This window comes from Vulpes vulpes, chromosome 1, assembly GCF_048418805.1.
Source record: "Vulpes vulpes isolate BD-2025 chromosome 1, VulVul3, whole genome shotgun sequence".
NCBI classification, from domain to species: domain Eukaryota; kingdom Metazoa; phylum Chordata; class Mammalia; order Carnivora; family Canidae; genus Vulpes; species Vulpes vulpes.
In genome coordinates, this window is record NC_132780.1 from 66,218,516 (window position 1) to 66,238,681 (window position 20,166).

Sequence of the window (20,166 nt, forward strand, 5' to 3'; positions counted from 1 at the left end):
GAACAGCGAGCACCTGGCCCTGCTGCGGCGCCCTCCCATGAGCCACCTCAGGCCGGTCCACACCATCTACTATTTACAGGGTGTGTTCAAGAATCGAGAGGTGCTGAAGGTGGCATGTGAGTGTGAGGCAGCAGGTCGGCTGACCTGTCGGGCAGGTGGTGAGAACGAGGCTGGGGCGCTGTGCGTGGGACAACATGGCCAGAGTGGCTGTAGCATTCGGGGGCGGGGGGCCGTGGGGCAGTGCAGAGAGGTCCCACAGGTGAGCGCACAGGGGAAGGTGATGGGAGGCCAACTAAAATAACAGCGGACACACTTAAATACATACAAAGTTTATTAAAAATAGATTGCAAATGAAGTACAGTAGAAACGGGCAAGTACAGCAGTCGTGACGGCCCCACAGTGACGCAGTTACGAAGAGCACGTGTTCACATTTGACCCGACGGCCCCAGGGTGGCCCCACCCACCTGCTTACAGGCCTTGTGACCACACACAGACACCCCGTATATCAATATTTACATGTATTTGCAGGTACTTACGTGTATTTGCCGTTTTTCTATATATTAACACAAAAGTAAATCATCTGCATCTTTTTCGTGAAAGAAAGTGTGGGTTCAGTCCCCGTAAGGCGGCCAGTGTTCTCGAGTGATCTGGGAGGGGCCTGCTTTTCCTGGGACCTCCGGAGCAAGCACGCGCATCCTTCATAAACACTTAGAACCACTCTACTCTCTTCAACAAGGGGAATGGTGAGAGCACACTTCCAAATGAGAACCCTGATAGACGTAAAAATATTTACACTCGCTCAACGATTTATCATACAGCTCTTATTAAAGTGATTTCTATGGCTAAAAAGCCTCTCCCTCTTCTATTTGAAAGTGTGCATATTTTTCTAACATATATATTTGTAAGAGAACAATCTGGTACATAAGAATCATCAAGATCCCACAGCAGGGCTTTGTCAAATAGAAAATTTGCTCATAATCACAAAGTAATTTAGCACTTTCACAGCACACAGTATAAAACGAAGTGAGATCCATCTCCCAGCATCAGCCACGCGTTCACAGCTGAAGAAACAACAGTGATCACCAATGACTCAAAATGAAAATTAAATAACTCTATGCGGTGTAAAAAAATAGCTTGAACTGCCAAACAAGCCCCTGACATTGTAAGTCACAGATGCCACGTGTCACCAAACCTTCCTTCTCAGACAGCACATGGAGGTGAATCTTTCTTCCTCGAATTTAAAATCTCTGAGCAACAGTCGTGCTCAAGTGTCACTACGAACCTCCCATCCCTCTCAGATACTTCTCTTTCTATTCACATCAACACGGCCCAGCTAAAGATATCCTTTCATAGATTCCCTTGAATATCTGAAAGATTTAGCGAACTTCCTAACTTAATTGCCATCTTTAAAATCACCAATGATTTATTAGTCTAACAATAATCTGGCATTTATAAAAATAAAATATCCTAAGCTTAAATCCTCAAAATTTTCTTCTTGGAGAATTTTTATTTTTAAATCACCTATTTATACCGGGAGGGCTGTCCCTGGTGGAAGGAAGGAGAGGGCCAGTCCCGACAGGCAACACCTCCCTTTCAGGCTGTGTGAGTCTGAGCTGCCTCGGGCCCACCCAGTGGGGACACATGGCGCGGCCTCATGTCTTCTCTCCTGGATGGGGACAGCTCGCCCTCCCCGGGAGGCTGCTGCCACTGCTACTCAATAGTGCAAACAAGGTCTGGGCAGCGCCAGCCGGTTCCCGCCTGACGGCCGCAGTGCTGTCCGTGACAGAGCACCACGCATGGGGGTGAGAACACGTGTTCTCACTGTGCTCTCCTGCCCTCAGTTCTCCCCTCGCCCACTCAGACTTTAAAAAAACAAAAAACTTATCTTCACATGAGTCAGATAATTAAGAAATTAGACAGTGTTTTACATTGTAGAAATGATAATCTCTTGGTGAGACAAGAGACATTCTTGGAAGGGGACCATCCCGGGATCCCAGCCGGCTCCAAAGCAGTGCTCCCGTGACTCAGCCCTGTCGCGTCCGGGCCCGCCCTCCAGAGCCGCGCCAAGGGGACCCTGGGTGTGCGCGCACGGGCACCGCGTCCTTGGCTCACTTGGTGTTCAGTTCGTTTTCCAGTTCTGTTAATTTACGAGAAGCTTTTACTTTATTGGACACGTCCTGACCTTGTGAGAACAGACGCTGGCGCTCTTTGAATGTCAAGTTTTCAGGGGCTCCAGAGCTCCCAGGTAAATCTGCCTCGTGGCTGCAGGAGAGGGAAATGCAAGACATCACCGGTCAACGTGGAAATAACCTGTCAACAGCTAGATAACTTTACACATTGGGTGATTAAGTACAATTTCCTTAATTTGCCACAACCCTCTCCATAAAGACAATCACTGGGGCTGTACTCAGAGGCATGTAGGAAAACAGGGCAGCATGTTCTCCTGACTAAAATGTTAACTTTCTCCAGCCACATCCCACTCTCAAAATGCCGGTAACTTTCATTTTAGAAGACAGGGAATTCTTAATAGGTTAGTTTACTAAAGAGATACAGCTACTAACATGTCATTTTCATGAGCCCGCGGGTACATGGTGGATGCCTCCGTGTACCCGAGAGACATCCATCAGTATACCTACCTTAACAAGTTAGTGTTCAGATACTAAACATTTTCTTGATTAAATTTCAGTGTTCTAAGAACTATCTGGAGAATAGTTTGAGTACGACCTAGGTGAGCGTGCTCAGCAGACGGCAGGCCGGCTGGTGTGCAGCATCAGGTGGGCCTCAGGTAGCCTAGCAGGAGGTCTGCACACTGCCCTGAACCTCCCACCTTTGCTGGAGGAAGCAGACAGCAGCATGCCCAGTTGCTTCTGATGGTCTGACCAAAAGCCTGGTACCTACATCACTGGTCTGAAACAACTGTATGAGTAAGACAAAAAAGCCTCTAGGCTCATATACTTGTGTACAACGAGGAAGGTCAGAGAGGACAATACAGCCTCCTACAGAACTGGTGTCCCACTGTGTGACGCTGTTTGTCTAGCGCAGCTCTCAATACCTTTTAGACAGTCTTTCTCTCGGGTCCCGATAGGCATCGTGGGTGCCAACAGCTGTCCCGGCAGATCCCAGGTAAGAGTTTGGTCCTTCACCACAAAAGGAAAAGTCCAAGTTAAAGTGACTGCATAATCTCCAAAACTATACTCATGATCAAGATGCAGTGCCCGCAGAGGAGACCGTGGGTGGGAAGCTCACGTCGCTGGGTGGCCCGAGTAACCCAACCAGCAGGCTGTACAGGTGCCCAGCTCTGAGCCGGCCGGGCCATCTGTTATGTGGGCAGGCATGGCCAAAAAGTTCCAATCAGTTAAGATGGGTAATTACCATGAATTCAGGAGAAAAATCCACAGAAGACGGGCTTCAGTGGGGAGACTGTGAGGTACCCCTGACATGAAGAACTTCCTTACAAAACCGCTGAGAGCAAATGTCACCCAAACAGTAAGCAGTGACCACACACCTGCAGTTTCTTTTCAGGATAGCTACTGAATTTTCTTGCTACATAAATGGCTATCATTATTAACACAAAACTTTTTAAACAAATGAGTCACAAAAACCCTATGTCTCATATAAATGCTGCAAATACAAACTCACTGAAAACAAGACCCCGAGCTGCACGGGGCAGAGGAGGCGTGCGTGAGCGTGGGACTCCCAGCCCAGCCCCCAGCCTGGGAATGGCACTGCCCACTTTATCCATTCCAAAGGGTTTAAGTTAAAGATCAAAAGAGATGATGCAGATATAAAATTTTAAATGCATCCAAAGATAAGATACTATTACCACTAATGATATATTATTAAAATCATAGTGCATTGCATCAATACTGATGTACTCTGCTAATTAGGAGATGAGCAAGGAGAAAAAAAAATCTCACGAAGAGCCTTTTGCTTAGGATGATACAGGACAAGGCAGTAAGTGCTCAAAATACTCAGCAAACGCTGATGGCATGGGGTCACACGATTACTACAGTATCTCAACATTAAAATTATCCTTTTTAGACAAGCTGCACAAAAATGAATTTTGCTTCTTTTCCCTATGAAGAGGCATACTGTGCAGACGTCGACGGAGCTCGGTACCCGCTGGGCTCCTCCTTGGGGCACTGCATCTTTCCCATTCCTTAGACAGGTTCCCTGTGATCACCACATGGGAAATCATCCTCCACAAAGACTCAAAAGACAAAACAGACCCGTATCTCCAACGTGGGGTAACCCAGAGCGGGCCTCACAACAATTATCAGCAGAGCGCAATTCTTTTCGATTATAATTCTAAATTTTGTTTTAGAAAATGTCATGTTGCGTCTTTTGAGCTTTGTTTTAAGAATGATACTTGCTTCTTCCGCTGGTAAAAACCAATTCTTCAAAATTGTCAAAGTTGTTTAGAAGGTTAAATACTTTCAGTGGACTATATATAACTTATTACTGCACATTTCAAGTAATTTTCAAAGAGCTCCAATTAAAGAACATTTTTTTTAAATACGTTGCTATGCTAGAATGGGACAGTTTATTCCCATTCCCACGCCGATCCTAGTCCTCAGGGCACCCAGGGGAAGAAAGCAAGTCCACCTGCAGAAGCATGCAGAGTGCTCACAACGGAGAACCGAGCTGAGCCCAGGGGCACGGCCATGTTAGTGGGATGGCGGTGACGAGGTCAGAAACGTTCTGCATTTGGTGCAGACGGCTTTGTACTTTACGAAGGAAGTCTTCAAAGAGGCACGAGCCATCAGACGCAGGATATAACCTGCTCTCCTATGTGGTCTTTTTGGTGTGAAATAAAATAAGGGTTAGTGGTATGAGTGGCAGCCAAGGTGGTCAGAAGCGAAAACCTAGCCCAACGTCGTGCTAGCAAACCGTGTCTGTGTCATGACACGAAACACCTCAAGTTCCGCTTGTAACGTGATGCAAGAGGACTGAAGGCATCTCGCTCCAAAAATTACTACTATCCCAGAAACATCTTTCCAGATCTCAGCAACAGAAATTTTATAAAAAAATTTAATTTTGGCTTCTGAGTGACTCAGTCTCAATATTACATGCTGAGCCTTCGGGGTGGATCAAAGCTCTGACACCAAGGTCACATGTTTTTGATCATTCACCTTCTTTTAGAAACGTAGTCCCGTGCATTGCACTAGGAACAAATAAAACTAAATCTGAGAACATTCGTTGCCGGCATTCTGATTTTAAGATAGTAAGATGAACTTGCCAATTTGTATCCTGGTGATTTACGGTTATATTTTAAACATTCCCCCCCCATGATGTCCGTGCCATCTCGGACACTGGTGATGACAGATATGCCTGTGTGCAGGGCCACCGTCATGCCGGGCAGTCCCGTCAGAGATCGTCAAGGTGACTGCACGCCTGTCTAGGCCGGAGTGCTAGGGCTGTGACGTGCAGGGAATGTCACGTAACAGGAAGGAAGGAAACCAGAGAGAGGGAAAGGGAGTGATTTCACAATGACTGGGTTCTGTGCCCCTGGCGTGAGGCAGCTCGCATTAAAGCGGGCCCATCAACTCAGCAAAGCACCAACTACTCCACCTGAACAACCACGGCAAGTAGGGGTCGTCTTGTAAACCCCTGCCATGTGGCACATAACCCAGAACACGGAGAGTCCTACTCATGTTAAAGGATGAAACTTAGCGTGTGACCAGGACACTACTGGGAAGACTATCTCACTTAGCTTCAGACACCAAAATGGGTGATAAAAACATGTGTTCAACTCAACCTAAGAGTTACGTGAAGAGGCAGAGAATGGAGGCCAAGACCAACAGTACTTCACGTGACTGGGGAGGCACAGAGCATTAATCGACGCCGGACGGCCGGCCTAAGGGACGGAACCTTCCAGGCACAGAGCAGGGCTGGGTTGTTGGGGGAGCTGCCCGAGGGGCTCTGAGCACAGACAGGACTGAGGGAGCGGGCGATGAGCACGCCGAGACTAGTGATCGAATAAAATCACAACTCCCACGCGAGTGTTGATTGAGGGGGTGCAGAGTCCCGATTCCAATCAGGAAGACAAAGAGGGCTTGATTGGCGATCCCACGTTTTACCTCTACCTTTCGAGTGGCTGGGCTGGTAGAAGCCTGGTTTTTTTGGAGGGGGCGGGGGCTGGCCTGCTTTGTGAGCAGTACTGTTGGCTCGGGCCAAGGGGGGCCGGAATGAGGTGCAGAGAAAGATGCCGTCGGAGGCCGGGCGCGGCGGGCGGGGGGGCCGCTGCGGCTCAAGGGCGGCGGGAAGAAGGTGCCCATGGGACTTCCTCGTGCCAGAGTGCTTGTCCTGACCTGCCAGACTGCAGTGCTCCTCCTCCTCCTCCTCCTCCTCGTGGTACGCAACGAGCCTGGCGGTGTACAGGGAGTCTGGGGAGAGGGCCTGGGCCTGGAGGGAGGAGGCGGTCCGCTGAGGCGGGGGAGGAGGAGCGGCAGCCGGAGGGGACGGGGATGGGAGCTCGTAGCCCCGCGGCAGCGGAGGTCTGCACAGACCCGGCTCCTCCGGCTCCAGCAACCTGCGCTCGGCCTCCGCGTGCTGTCTGCGCCTCTCGGCTTCCAGGCGGCTGTAATAGCCTTCTTCCTGACGCCTCTGCAGGCCGAACAGACAAGAGTGCAAAGGTCAGAGTCGGGACGGGCCTTGAGGGGATGAAAGGGCACCGTTACCCTGTCTCCCGTCGCCACACTGACAGTGAGTCCAGAGGACGGCAACTTTCAACGTTAACAGGCTACGACAGAAACGGTCTTGAGACTCACGGACATTCATCCTACGGTGGGTTATGGGCCATGAAACCTCCGAAGCATGGAGCGGACGGACTCTCAGTACTTCAGGCTCCAGCTTCCACTTACTACGCCACCGACCCCAGTCAGTTACTCCTCCAGACCTTCGTTCTCTGCTGCCTCTCTCTCCTTCTGCTCTTGTGGGTTTTAACTTACCTGTTACCACTCGGTTTAAAGACAAAACCAAACCCAAAACAGGCTCTACGTGGCTTTCTACAGCGGGCACGTGCAAGGGCAGCAACCTCGCATGTCTGCTTTCCCTGAACCCCGGGAATTCAGAGAGCCCTTCCTCGACCAGAAGGACGATTAAGTCACCTGGTTTATTTCCAGTTATTCAGAGGAAGTTAACAGAAACCAGAAACTGTAAAAAACATCACTCATTTTCCCAAGGCAACAATCTAACAAATAAGCTTTCCACAGTTGTTAATTTATAATTCAAATCTTAACAAACTCCCTGGCAGACAGAAAATTAGAGAGCCAGGCGTTAATAGCAACAGCAACACGATATTCAAATATATTTTGACACATACTGTACATTTTTTTCTGACATACATCTGCACAAACTACAGTTGACAGAGTTGAAATTATTTTAACATTAAAAAAGGTAACAGCATGGTTCTGTTACAGATTGACAAAAGTTCCAGAACACATGAAAAAAGTGAATGTAAGAAAAGGGATGCAAGATCAGAGAACCATGTGCCTCAACCTGGATGCGGTGTTGTGCTAAGGAGTGGAGTGGACTTCCAATCCATTCAACCAAAGGAAAACTAAAGTCAGGGACCATGCTGGCATCAGGGTCCACTTCATCTCACCGTGTAGGCTTGTGTTTCCTCCCCGCTCCCTCTGGAGGCTCGCACACGACGACAGTGGTCGGCGCGTCCCCTTGAAAGGGAGGAAACTCTCGGAGCAGTGCCAGCCCCAATGCCTAGACCAAACTTTTCCCTTTAACTTCTCACTCTGTGTTGAGACCTTCTGAAGGAAAGACAGTTTTTACCTCATTTTCTACACAAAGTAAGTGTCTACTTGGGGTGGGGAATCAAATCCAGAATGACCTCAGTGGCCTTTACGTCATCAGGAATGTTAGTGTGACATGGAGCACATTTTAAGAGGAAACCAAAATACCCTTTAGTTACACTGAGAGCAGATACAGTTACATGACTCGACAGTTACTCTGCCCAACAGATGAATGGCACATTTTCTATAACAAAGCAAGCCCATCAATTGTGGACATTCGGTATAAAAAATAGGTTATTCAGCTTCTTTTTTACAGTAAGCACTCAGTTCTAGAAGCAGTTCCTAAGACACAAGCATATTTGACATAATCGTGAGTTGGGAGCACACACGCTAGAAAAACCAGGTAGCCCGAGAGCGTCCACAGAAGGCTCACGCTCATGTGGCGGGTCTGTGCGGGCCGTCCGGGCAGGCGGAGGGTCCACGCAGCCACGGGACAGCAAGACAACACACACATCCCAACAGAGAACCCGAGCGGCTCACATTTCGGAGAACTGATTTTGATTCTGACTTATCAGGACATGAGTGAAAGAGTCAAGGGAGACCTAATCCTGAAAGCTCAGACTCCTCCAGAACACTGTAAATCTGCTGGGACACAGCTTTGAAAGATTGACGATAGGCTTTAAGGAATGGTGAAGGTCTAGAAGACGCAGAAGTTGCTAATTTCCATACAGGTACGTGTGCTAGCATTATGTATCTACTTTCATTTAAATGAGTCACATCGTTTCTGTCAATCTTGCTTTTCACTCGTTATATACTCAGATTCTATCGCTATAAAAAAGCTTCCTACAAGTTCTCTTTTGGGGGGAGGAGGAGGGTGCTCTATGAATACAGTTCACTGGACTAGCAAAGGAGGAATGATGAATAAGAACCAAACTTTCCCCCATCGGCAACCGTGGCACTCCCGGCCTCTGCCTTCACAGAAGGGAAGTGGCAGAGGAGATCGGCTTCTCCCAGCCAGCATCCAGGACAGGCGAGCCCTGCAGGGGGCTGCAGGGCACAGCGTCACATGGGCCCCATTTCTCAGAATAGGTCAAATCAGTTGTCACTTTAAAATTCAACTTAAAAATTGCTTTCATAAAAAAATCCACATATGGAAACAAAGTAGGAACTCAGGATATTTATCAGAATTACATCCTAGTTGAATTCTCCTTGTATGGTGTTTTTCATAAGCCATCTGCTCTCCTTCCCATCAACCAGAAGTGAGTGATGTCAGTGAATGATCTGTTTCAAGTGCGGAGTGTTAACGGACTGTCTCACTACGCTCCCGTCGCCTCCCACAGCTCGGACTCCCTCTGACCGACTAGCGCACAGGCATCGCCCTCACGGTAACAGGCTGGACCATGTCCAGGAAAGGGAAGAGCCCGGAGTACGCGGGCAGGTTGCGACAACCAGGCCTATGAGTTCAGAAGCGGGAGAGAGACAAGACTTGGGGGGTAAGAGCATCTGGACACAGTTCGGAAGAGAGGTAGGTGGGCCAGGCCGGGCTCACGTGTTGGGTCCGATAACACAGGTGGGGGTCCAGGCCCTGTTCTGTCTCGTACGTCTGAGGGTACAGGTAAGGTCTAGCCCCTCTGCCCCAGCCCATCGATTGGGTTCAGGCTAACTGGGTAAACTCTAGCTGCCCCTAGAGGACCATAACCTTTTCTTCAGCATCTCGCTTTGCTCTCTCCTCCTCCTGGCGGCGCCGCTCCTCCTCCTGCCTGGCGCGATCTTCTGCTTCTCGCTTGCGCATCTCTTCCAGCTGCTGCTGGCGCCTCCGCTCCTCATCCTGTAACTAACAACAAAGTGACTTTAACCCCCGCTCTGCAAACCCCCCAAGCACAAGGTGTAGCAGGCACATATGGACACGGACAGACACGCAGACAGACACACACACGCACACACACACACACAGTTAAATACGAGATATCAGGCTAGAATCACTGTTGAAAGACAGTAAAACAGACACATTTTATAGTGCTACAATTTTAAAATAAGTCACCTAAAAGCATGGTCCCCACAGATCCATTAATTTTCCCATTAACTGTGGCTCAAACAAGGACTGTCTCATGCATTCACACATTACACTATTAGAATAAATGGAAGTTTAACCAGCTCATGTAAAACAGCAGACTCGAATGACAGACCCTCAAATGATGGAACTAAGGAACCCACTTGAGCCCCCTCCTCCCTGTGCTTCCTGGCCTGCGCTCCTGTGAGGTGTGGCATGCGGATGTTGGTGTCCCCGGGGGGGGGGGGGGGGGGGGGGGGGGGGCTCATACGCCAGCACATGACTCCAGGGGGACGTAGGACCTGTTGGAGAGCCCACTTATGGCGGCTTGCCTCTGCTGGGCACCATGGCCATCAGCTCTCTCTGGACCCCATCCTAGACTTTGAGAATTTCTCCTCAGCCCGGGGATAACCAAACTCTGAGTCAGAGAATCTGCACCTGAAATTTGGAAGGAACCTTACTCTACCTTCCTCCTGCTACATTTCTGCCAAGTAATTATCTGCTCTGAGTAACTCTGGTGTCTGGTAACCCACTGCCTACCTCCCCGAGGCAGGGCCTTCTACTTTCGGGTAACAGCTAGTCAGAAAGTTCTTCTGTGGGTCTAATATTCATCATCTAATGGCTTGCTTTCTATTTTTCATCATTCGGGTTCTACCTTTTTGAAACAACACAAAACAAATTTAATAACTTCCCTTCATGCCATGCAAATGCTTCAAGATACCTTCAAAAATCTAAGATGTGGCCTGTCCTGGTTCTAGCCTCTTTATCCTTCTGGTCAGATCTAAGTACTACAGCTTCCAAGAACCTTTTCTAAAAGGGAGGTCTGGATGAACAGTACAGCAGACCAGAGCTTGCTTCTCTGTTTCCATCCTCTGTGACAGAGCCGGCCTGCAGCAGCACTTGCAGCCCCGAGCCCCGTGCCATCCCACATCAAGAAGAGTGGATTTAAAATGTAAAAAATTAAAATGTAACTTAATAACACCTAAAACCACTACAGGAATTCCATATGTAAAACTTCTCAGGGTGTGTTTCAGTGTTTTCAGAATTACTAGTTGTTGTATAAATTTTCCATAGCAAAAAATAGAAACTGGACTTGAAATGCATTTATGTTTATTTATTTAACAAAAACCTAGCAGCTTCACTCTTTCCAGATTCTGTGGAGTGGACAAACACTGCATCTGGTGGAAAAGTAAAAATTAACTTGTGTCACTAGACTTTTTCATGTCAGCAAACAATATTAAAACACCTTCGGGAGAAAATTAAAACCTGCCTCCTCGAGAAGACAAATTTACTTAACTTTCTCTTTTAGTACAATCTAGGAGTAAGCCCTGGAGGGAGGTGAGGATAAGTGCTGTCAGGGGCTCTGCTAGCAGGAGCAGGTGCTGCGGCCTGAGAACCCCAGAAGGACGGAAGGGCTATCACCAGCGTCCCGCCCCAGGGAGAGCCGCCCACAGGAGGGCTGAGATCCAGCAGCCGCAAGACTGATCAAGCAGGTTACAGTTATCAGTCCAAATGAGGAGGAAGAGGATCCAAGTAAAAATAACAAAATAAAACAGTGATTGATAATATTAAATGTTTTACAGAAGAGTAATATATGGAAGAATATAAAACTGCATTAATGAATAGTTTTCTGGTGCCCAATAAAGCACTAACTCATCATGTTATATACTTTCTAGACCTAATTAAAGACAAGTCTGAGCAAGAAAACCGGTACACAGTGAAATGGCCCACTCACTCCTTTAAATTAAAGAGGAGTAGAATTTTAAGAGTGAGAAAAGTTACAATTCTCATTACAGGTACAGAATGCTATCTTATGAATCTGTAAACAGACTCTTTCTCTTAAAAACCTTCACTCTTCTAAATCTGGACAGGGGTAAGCAAGGAAAGTTCTCCCGTGGTAAGTTCCCTGCCCCGGCCCATGAGGCAGGGCTGTCTCCACTGCTGGTAAGCTGCTTCTTGCACTCTCATTTTCAAAACACAGACTGTTTTGTTCGTCGTACATGTGCTGCTGCTTTACCCTCGTCCCCCCAAGCCCATTAAGGACAGAAAAGACAATCGAATCTCTTCATTTACTCCAAATAACAGCTCAAAACGGTACACTGAGCTATTGTCCAGTACCAGTTACAGGACCGTTCAACCTAAGTTACAAATTTCGTGGCCGAGATCCGATGACAAACTATGTTATGTTAACACTGGGGTTAAATGAACAGGAGATGAGCTCACTGTTTTACAGGAAAAGAATGCAGAGTGACATGAATCAAAGCTGTCTGGTAGGAGGTTATGTTCAGGGGAACAGATCTGCATAGACAGAATGAGAATTCTTACAGAAAGAACACAAGACAGTGTCCAGACTTGAGCTATTCTGAACCGAGAACGAAGCTGGGATTCCAAAAGCCAGCGCTCTAAGCCTGAACCAGGTTTGCTACCCTGGTGGTCCCCATTTCTACAAAAGGCATTTTCAGGTTAAAAAAAAATGTTGAAATTTATTTGTTTATGACTTGATACCACGAAAAACACTAACCTGTACCCCAAATTGACAGTAAAAGCCCCATTAAGGGAGACAATCACGTTGAAATATCTGAATATAAAATGGAGTCCAGCTATCCTTCGCTTTTTGACATTTTCACTGAAAACACAACTTAAAGTCTATTGAACAGATTGCCATTAAGAACTTGGGCAAGGGGGATCCCTGGGTGGTGCAGCGGTTTAGCCCCTGCCTTTGGCCCAGGGAATGATCCTGGAGTCCCGGGATCGAGTCCTGCATCTGGCTCCCGGCATGGACCCTGCTTCTCCCTCCTCCTTTGTCTCTGCCTTTCTCTCTCTCTCTCTCATAAATAAATAAATAAATAAATAAATAAATAAATAAATAAATAAATAAATCTTTAAAAAAAAAAAAAGAACTTGGGCAAGCCTTTTCTACGTTCCCATCTACTATTAAAAACACGTTAAAATTTTTAATGCAAGCACCTCTGGCACCTGACTCAGCCCCAGAGCAACTCCTCCAGCCCCACATCCCAGAGGGCATTCACTCTAGGTGAGGAAGGGGTTTTCTTCATTAGGAAAGCCATCTCCATGGTGCAGGCCACTTGGTATATGGGCTCCCTGCCCTTGGCACAGCCCATGCTCAGCCTTCTCAATGTGAGGACAACTTCACCAGGATCCGAGAGATCTAGAGCTGAATGGCAGAGACAGGAGAGTCACCCCTAAGTTGGGCCATGTGGCTCCTACAGCTTCCCCTGGCTCTGCGGGGGCCACAGCTCCCTCCCACGCCAAGCCTTCAGCCTGAAGAGGCCGAGGGCAGTCCACATCTCCTTCAGGACTTCTCTCAGAAAGTACAATTCTCAACGGGGTTTCCTACTACATGTTCGAAGCCCTGCTAGTGCTTTTGCTTCAAGCCTTCTACGCCTGGGGTTGCTGGGGGAGGCCTGATTCCTACTGTCCCATGGGAAGGGCAGATGGAGAGCATGGGCCTTCCTACGAGGGCAACAGGAGAGCGTCACTTCACTAGTGCTACCCCATGGTGGAGGGATGCTCCCCTTGAGCTGGCAGGTCACTGAGTCAGTGCACGAGCCATTAAAACAATGACAGGACAAAGCCCGAGACCAGACAACTGAGCAACTGTCCAGTCACGTCACTTTCTAGTTGAAAGATGGTTCCTAGCAAGAGTTTCATGAGCAGGAGACATTTTTGTGTAGCAGAATATGAAAGAAATATCAACTCAGAAAATGCTAGCCAGAAATATCCTGGTTAGAATCCTCTCACTCTAGAGGACAGTAGGTCAACCTCTTCAGTACTGGCCTTGTCCCTTGGTCCTACCCACATCACAGGATTGTCATAAAGAAACAGGACAGTTATGCATGTATGAGGATCTACAACCTAGGCAGCAGAGGTATGAGCTGCATGCCCTTTGGACATTAGCCAGGTGACGCTGCTGTGACAGTGGATACCACCCACCCTGAATCATAGATGTGAAGGGCGTAGGCAGGCATGGCTGGTCAACAGCCCCTCCTGGGCACAGGAAGACTCAGGATGCTTCTCTAAGTGACGGGAGCTTTGGCAGGGTTCTGATGGTTTTTAACTAGGGTCCCTGGAACTGCTGGGCTGAGAACAGCCTTTTTGGGAACAAAAGGAGAAGGGGGATACAGCAGGAAGTCCTTTGCAGGAGGAAATGGCAGGGGCTCATGCCAGCATGGGTGTCGGGGGAGGGGGGTCAGATTCTGAGAAGGTAAAGACAGTAGAATTTCTTGATGCAGAGAAAAGGGGGTTATGCTAATGAGGGTTTGTAGATGGGGCAGTTTAGAGTCTGCTGGAATGGGGAAGGCTGAAGGCAGAGCAGATGAGCAGCATCCTGGGGAGGGGTTGGGGGAGAGAAGGAATTTCAGGCAGAACTTGCTGGGGTTTGCAGAGTCTTGTCTGACTCCCACTGGAGATGCTACATGGGCAGATGCCTACAGGTCTCCAGTCTGAGATGGCTAGGCCTACCAATACAAAGGGGGCTCCTGGGTTGGGAGGCAGAGGCACTGGGCAGTGGGCACAGGCAGCGGGGAGCTGGCCCCACACAAAGGACCACAAACCGCACAAAGGACTCTGGGTGCAGCCCACTCTGAGAGCAGAGGGCGAGCAGAGCCAGGCAGGGCAGATGGCCAAGACTGCTGAGATGCAGCTGCTTGGAGCAGACGACCTGCCCTGCTTATCCCACTCATCATCAGAAACACCCCGGGATGTTACCTACAAAGAAAACACTGTGGAAACTGCACAGGGGGTGGTTCCTACCCATCTGGTTACATGTGCCACCACCCTTCTTATCTTAGAGAAAGAACTCTCTAGGATACCTCGGTGTCTCTATGACACCTAGCAGAGGAGGCCCCTCCAGAAACCTGTCAACTCCGACAAAAGGATGCTGTGGATAATGACACTGCTGGGAATAACACTAATATTCCCTGGGGAAACAGGCTAAGAAAGCTCAAAAATGTGGTGGTTACAGTCAATATTAATACTCAAAATAATTACCTCTTAAAGAAAAGAACCTCTAAAATGTGTCTTTAAAATACGTATCTTCATGTAATGCTTTATCCTTGAATATTATTCACCTGTCATGTGACCTGCAGAGGATTCTGGGCCACTGAGCTGGGGCTGTGAAATATCTTACAGCCCATGCATCAGGTTAGCACCTGGCATGTAACAGATGCCCAGCAAGCGTATGCTAAATGAGCATTGAGCACAAAGAAGCCACACTAATGGATATCTTCCGGCCACCTGCCATAGGTACACCTCAACACACGGAAGTGTGGAGAAAACGTACATATTTTATCTTTGTCTGCAGAAGAAAAAACTAGAACCATATGCCCTTCAGCCATCAAGGAGGGGAGGAGCTGTCTCCATGAGCAGCTTCTCTTTAGAGAAATAGTGCAACTACAACACTGTTTAAATTAAAAAAGGAAAAAGAGAGAATAAAAAAGTAAGAAAAAAGGGGTGTTATTTGGTGAAAAGGTCAGCAAAGTCAGACTTGGGAGCTGGGGACTGTTTACGGTTCTGCGTGATGCCGCCCGTGTTCACGTAGGAGCCGACTAACAAAGAGAACCTCAACTCAATGTGTCAGCCAATACATAATTCTCTGGCCGGTGACACAGACACAGCTCTTGAGCACTGCATACACTGAAGGACCAACCAAATTTCCCCAATACGGACACCAGACACACTGAATTTATAGCAGAAAAGGACTCCAGCATTTCTTGGCAGATAGTAAACTGGTATGGCTGATAAACTAAACCGAAGTCCATGTGAAATTATTAAAGAAGACAGAATAAATGCTTATCGAAAGGCTCTCTTTTTCTACCAACACACACTGTATCCTAGATAGTTATATCTTAATGGGCAAAACAACATGAATATCAGGTCAATTGAGTTTCTAGTAGGTGATTATTCAAAATCTACTACCAAAATAAGGATGAAATTGGTTATGATCATTGCAAAATTTCTTTCATTTGCTCATGTATTTATGACTACGTAAGTGTACACAGAATCAATTTTAGGACTAAAACTGGGAAAAGGTCAAAATTCATAAACAAACAGTAACACTTAAAATTAATGGAAAAAACCAAAAAGTCACTAAATCTAAAAACATAGGAAGGCATGCTTCTTACGAGGCACGAGCTACACACTCTGCTCTCGGACACCCCCAGGAACTGGGTCTACTAGAAACACAAAACCACCACCACTGAAAGAAAAAAAGAAAATCAAGACAGGAAAAAGTACCAAAGGGAAAGAAATGAGAACATACCAAATCTAGAACAGAGATTGCTGGCAGAGCAGTCTGCTGCAGGTAACAGAGAAGGAAAAAAAAAAAAAAAAAAAAAGAAAGATGAAGTGTGAAAAAAAGTCAAGTTTAGACCTGTATTTCCACCACCGGTGTGTGTGCTGCTCCCATGCTTCGTCTGCGTCTGAAGGACAACCCAATGAGAACAGTCACACTACGGACCGGCTTCCGGTCCTCAGAAATAGGAAATGTCCATATGGCATTAAACACTTGAGTTTCGTTATTAAGATACATGAAAGAAACTTTAAAAAAAATAAAATTCCCCTTAGCTCTCTTACTTGGAGCCTAAGATATTAATCTTAAATATGATTAATGATAAATACACAGCTTTTAATTTAATTACTGAATGAAACTTTCTGAATGTCGTAATTACTTAGAGGCTTTAAAACAGTCACTGTTCAAACTATATGGAAAACCTGACAGACCTTTAATAAAGATTTGGTACAAATAAATGCAGAAATCCTACTATGTAGGTGCTACCTTTTTACCATGGGATACAGTTCTCACAATAAATGTTAATGAGTGGCCCCCTGGGCTAGTGGCACCTGCCAGAGCAGAGGGAGAGGACCCTCCACATGGGGGGTGGGGGGGGGGGGACCGGAGTCTTAGGCCTGGGGTGGAAACCGCACAAAGGACTCTGACATTGTACGAGACTCACTCCTGATCCAACAGTTCCTCTTGCAAATAAACTAATACTGATACTAAATAGAGTTGTTTCTAAGGGCGTTTTTTTGTTTTGTTTTGTTTTTTTTTTTTTACTGGTGACTTGGAAAATACTAATAAAATCATGTCACAGCTAAGATTTGGGCTTGCGTTTAAGACACTTCAGCGTTCCAGCTAAATTCTGGGCCAAGTTCCATACACCTTTCGGTGAGAATATGTGCATAATTAGATGTGTGTGACATGTTTCAGGAATATAATTCATAGAGCAAACTTGAAAAGTGGTCAGACTGCTAGCTTTATGTACTAGTAATTATCTAAGATTAAACTGCATCACGATGTAGGAAAGACTAAAACGTCTGACCTAACAGTTATTCGTTTAGATCTCTAGTACAGACAGTTGCAATTAGAAACAAAATCCAAAAGACATGCTCCAGGCTGTCTTTTCCCAGAACACTGCACTGTATAAACACTAAACTAACATGATACGGTCAATAGCACTCTCTGCAAATTAATACCAATAAATGCCTCTCTGTTAACAATTCTCTTGACAGGGTAAAAAAAGAATTTTGAATTTGGCACTTCAACAATTTATTGCGTTAAAGTAACTTAAATTTCACTTCTTTTATTTGATACAAAAAGAACAAGTTCTTTTTATCATATAGAGAAATAAGGATAAATTCTCAGTATCTACTACTACTGAAATAGAGTGGTTAATTATATCTGCTTCATCAACTGTATGAGCACTTGGCAGAGTGTCTTCCTGGTAATGACCATTAACTTTGAAGTTCTCAATAGTCTTCATCACCCACCACCCAGTGCTGATAATCGAGACCAGGGGTCAGCATACATGTCGCAACTGTCTGGGAAGTGCACAGCACCTGGCTGCTCAGTCTGTCAAGGCGGCTCTCAGAGTTCGACAGCAGAGCTGTGCCATTAAGACAGTCTGTGCGGCTCACAAAGCCTAAGGTACTTACTTTCCAGCCATTTAAGAAAATATTTTTGCCAACCCCTGATGAGGATTATTACTGGTCACTAACAGGTTAGTGGTGATTAGCTTGTTTGCTCAACTAAAGCGTTAATGAGAAGGGCAGGAACAACTCTGTTAAATTAAAACAGCAGAGCTCCATGTGGATGGTCTAAGACTTTGCAAAGTCTGCCTTTAACCCAGTTAGAGGGTTAGAGGGGTTAGAGGGTTCACGCTGCAGGATGCCCGCACGCAGCAGTGGCTACAGTACCCCACTACAGGCCAGGGCCCTTGCCAACCCCCCACGAGCAACACGCACAGAGACGCATGCCCACAGCACTTCTCCCCTTTACCCTTGCTCTTCGCTCGGCCTCGAGGCGCTGCATGATGAGCATGGTATCCACGTCATCGTCCTCCTCCTCCTCGTCATCCTCGTCCTTCTGCTTGGACTCCTGGAGCCTCTTCTGGAACTGCCACTCCAGCATGAGTTTCCGTAGGCGATCGTTTTCCTCTGCGCTGCGCTCGGGCTTGTTCTGGAGCTCCTGGATCTCCCTGCTCAGCATATCCACGATGTGCATCTGCTGCTGCTTCTCTAGCTTCTCCCGGGCATCCCGCTTCCACGGGTCTGGGGACAGACTATCTCCCGAGGACAGCTCCTCTTTGCTGACCGTAATGTACTGTAAGTCTCTGCGTTCAATCGTGCGGGGCTGCTGCTGGGGCTGCAGCTCCCGAATGACCGTCTCTTGGGGCCTCTGGAGTGTAGAAGGTTTCTCTGGCTTCACATGCGGGACAGTTACAGGAGAAAACGGGGCCGGGTTCAGTGACTGGGAGCGCATCTGGCCCAGCTTCCGCTCCTGCTCGCGGCGCTTCCTGTCCCGCTCCTCCTCTAGACGGGCCTTCTCCTTCTCATACCAGCGCTGGTGCTCCTCCCTCTTCTTCCGCTCTGCAGCCGCCACCTGAGCAGAGGCAGGTCCTGTCTGGCTGGCAGGAGGTGGTGGGAGAGGCAGGTCTGTTGGGATCCCGTCGAAGTCTCCGGTGTAGTGCGTGGGGGGCGGCGGGGGTGGTGGGGGCAGGTCAGTTTGGACCGGCTGGGAGCCAGCCACAGGCAGGGGCTGCACAGCAGCTGGCGTCTTCCAGCGCCCAGGGCCGCTCTTGGTCAGAGTGGAAGCGGGGGTGCCGGCCTTGGAGGGGTGGTCCAGGTGCTCTTGGCTGGAAGTGCTCGAGCCCACTGAGGAGCTCTGATGGATCCACATATCGCTATCAGACTTGCGATCCAGGACTGCCTCGATCCGATGCCGCTCTAGTTGGTAAGCCTTATCCTCCCGAAGCTCTTCCTGGGAACGGGTAACACGCTGGAAAAAGCAAAAAGGAAAACTGTTCTATTTCAGCTGCTTAGAAAAAAACTACTAAAAATTCATAAATATCTTATCCTCATGGAGAACACATTTTAGGGAAATTATTAGGTGAGTGTCAAACAGAGGCTGAGACTGTCCAGCCCTGTGGGGTGTACGATGTGGAGGCAACATGTTGGGGATGGGGGGCAGGTGCAGTGAATTTCTTTATCTGTGCAAGAGCTGTACTTCTGTCTGCAACACTGGCAAAAACATACAACACACAGACATCCGGGTACTTTCTGGACAAGTGGGGTCTTCCCCACTCTTTGACGATGCCCCTTGCATGCATCTGCACTGTGGTTCCTCACACAGCTGACTTTCAAAGGATGAATGTGTTTGGTCTAATTACATGAATAGCAACAAATTTACTTCTCCATAGTAAAATTCTGAGTAAAAGTAATGATCAAATCATAGCCACTGGAGCCAAAGTTCCACCAGCTGATGACCGGCTTTGGGGACACTCTGACAGAACTGGGCATGCGCCAGGACAAGCTATGCACCTGGGTGTCTCTGTTCCGATCTTAGAACAAAACACAGTGCTATAAATCTGCTGGACATGAACTTCTGTGTACGTGTGGAAGAGACAGAAATGAACCCTCTCTTCCAAAGGGCTAGTCTGAAGTCTGCACAACAGCATGAATAAAAGTAGTTTAATTTGATAGAAATGATTCACCAGGATGTCAACTTTTTTTTCCCCTTGTCCTGTTAATGTGTAGAAAGTGAACATGCAAATCTGGAAAATAAGCTGTTTCCTTTCCTTAAAAAAATCAGCCAACAACAAAAAAATGAAATATCACTTGAAAAAACAGTGTGATAGGAAAATGGAACAATTTTGTCCACGTTTTGCTATGGCTTCACTCTGCACACAGAAATGGCTTCCACATCACTGGGCCATCTAGAGACACTCAAATAAGGTGGGGGACGGGGGGCACTGAAGACTGGGTGGCCAAAAATCTACATACAACTTCTGACTCCCCTCAACACCTACCTGCTAACAGCCTACTGTTGGCTGGAAGCCTTATGGATGACAC

The 20,166-nt window shown here is 47.4% G+C and overlaps 1 protein-coding gene across 47 annotated transcripts in view; it reads right to left on the reverse strand.

Annotated features, from left to right (window-relative positions):
* Positions 1-313: 313 nt before the first annotated feature.
* AFDN (afadin, adherens junction formation factor) overlaps positions 314-20,166 on the reverse strand; it is a 138,523-nt gene continuing 118,670 nt past the window's right edge. For 10 of the 47 annotated variants that reach the window (XM_072766178.1, XM_072766039.1, XM_072765989.1 and 7 more), the window contains 6 exons: positions 18,095-19,093; positions 16,079-16,114; positions 9,448-9,582; positions 6,087-6,606; positions 3,053-3,137; positions 314-2,262 (listed from right to left, as the gene is read on the reverse strand). In XM_072766178.1, coding sequence (XP_072622279.1) covers positions 2,109-2,262; positions 3,053-3,137; positions 6,087-6,606; positions 9,448-9,582; positions 16,079-16,114; positions 18,095-19,093 — 1,929 coding nt within the window. In that variant the 3' untranslated portion in view covers positions 314-2,108. Of the gene's footprint in view, positions 2,263-3,052; positions 3,138-6,086; positions 6,607-7,095; positions 9,583-16,078; positions 16,115-18,094; positions 19,094-20,166 lie in introns of those variants that run through there. The other 37 variants (XM_072766153.1, XM_072766117.1, XM_072766143.1 and 34 more) reach the window with 14 other exon arrangements.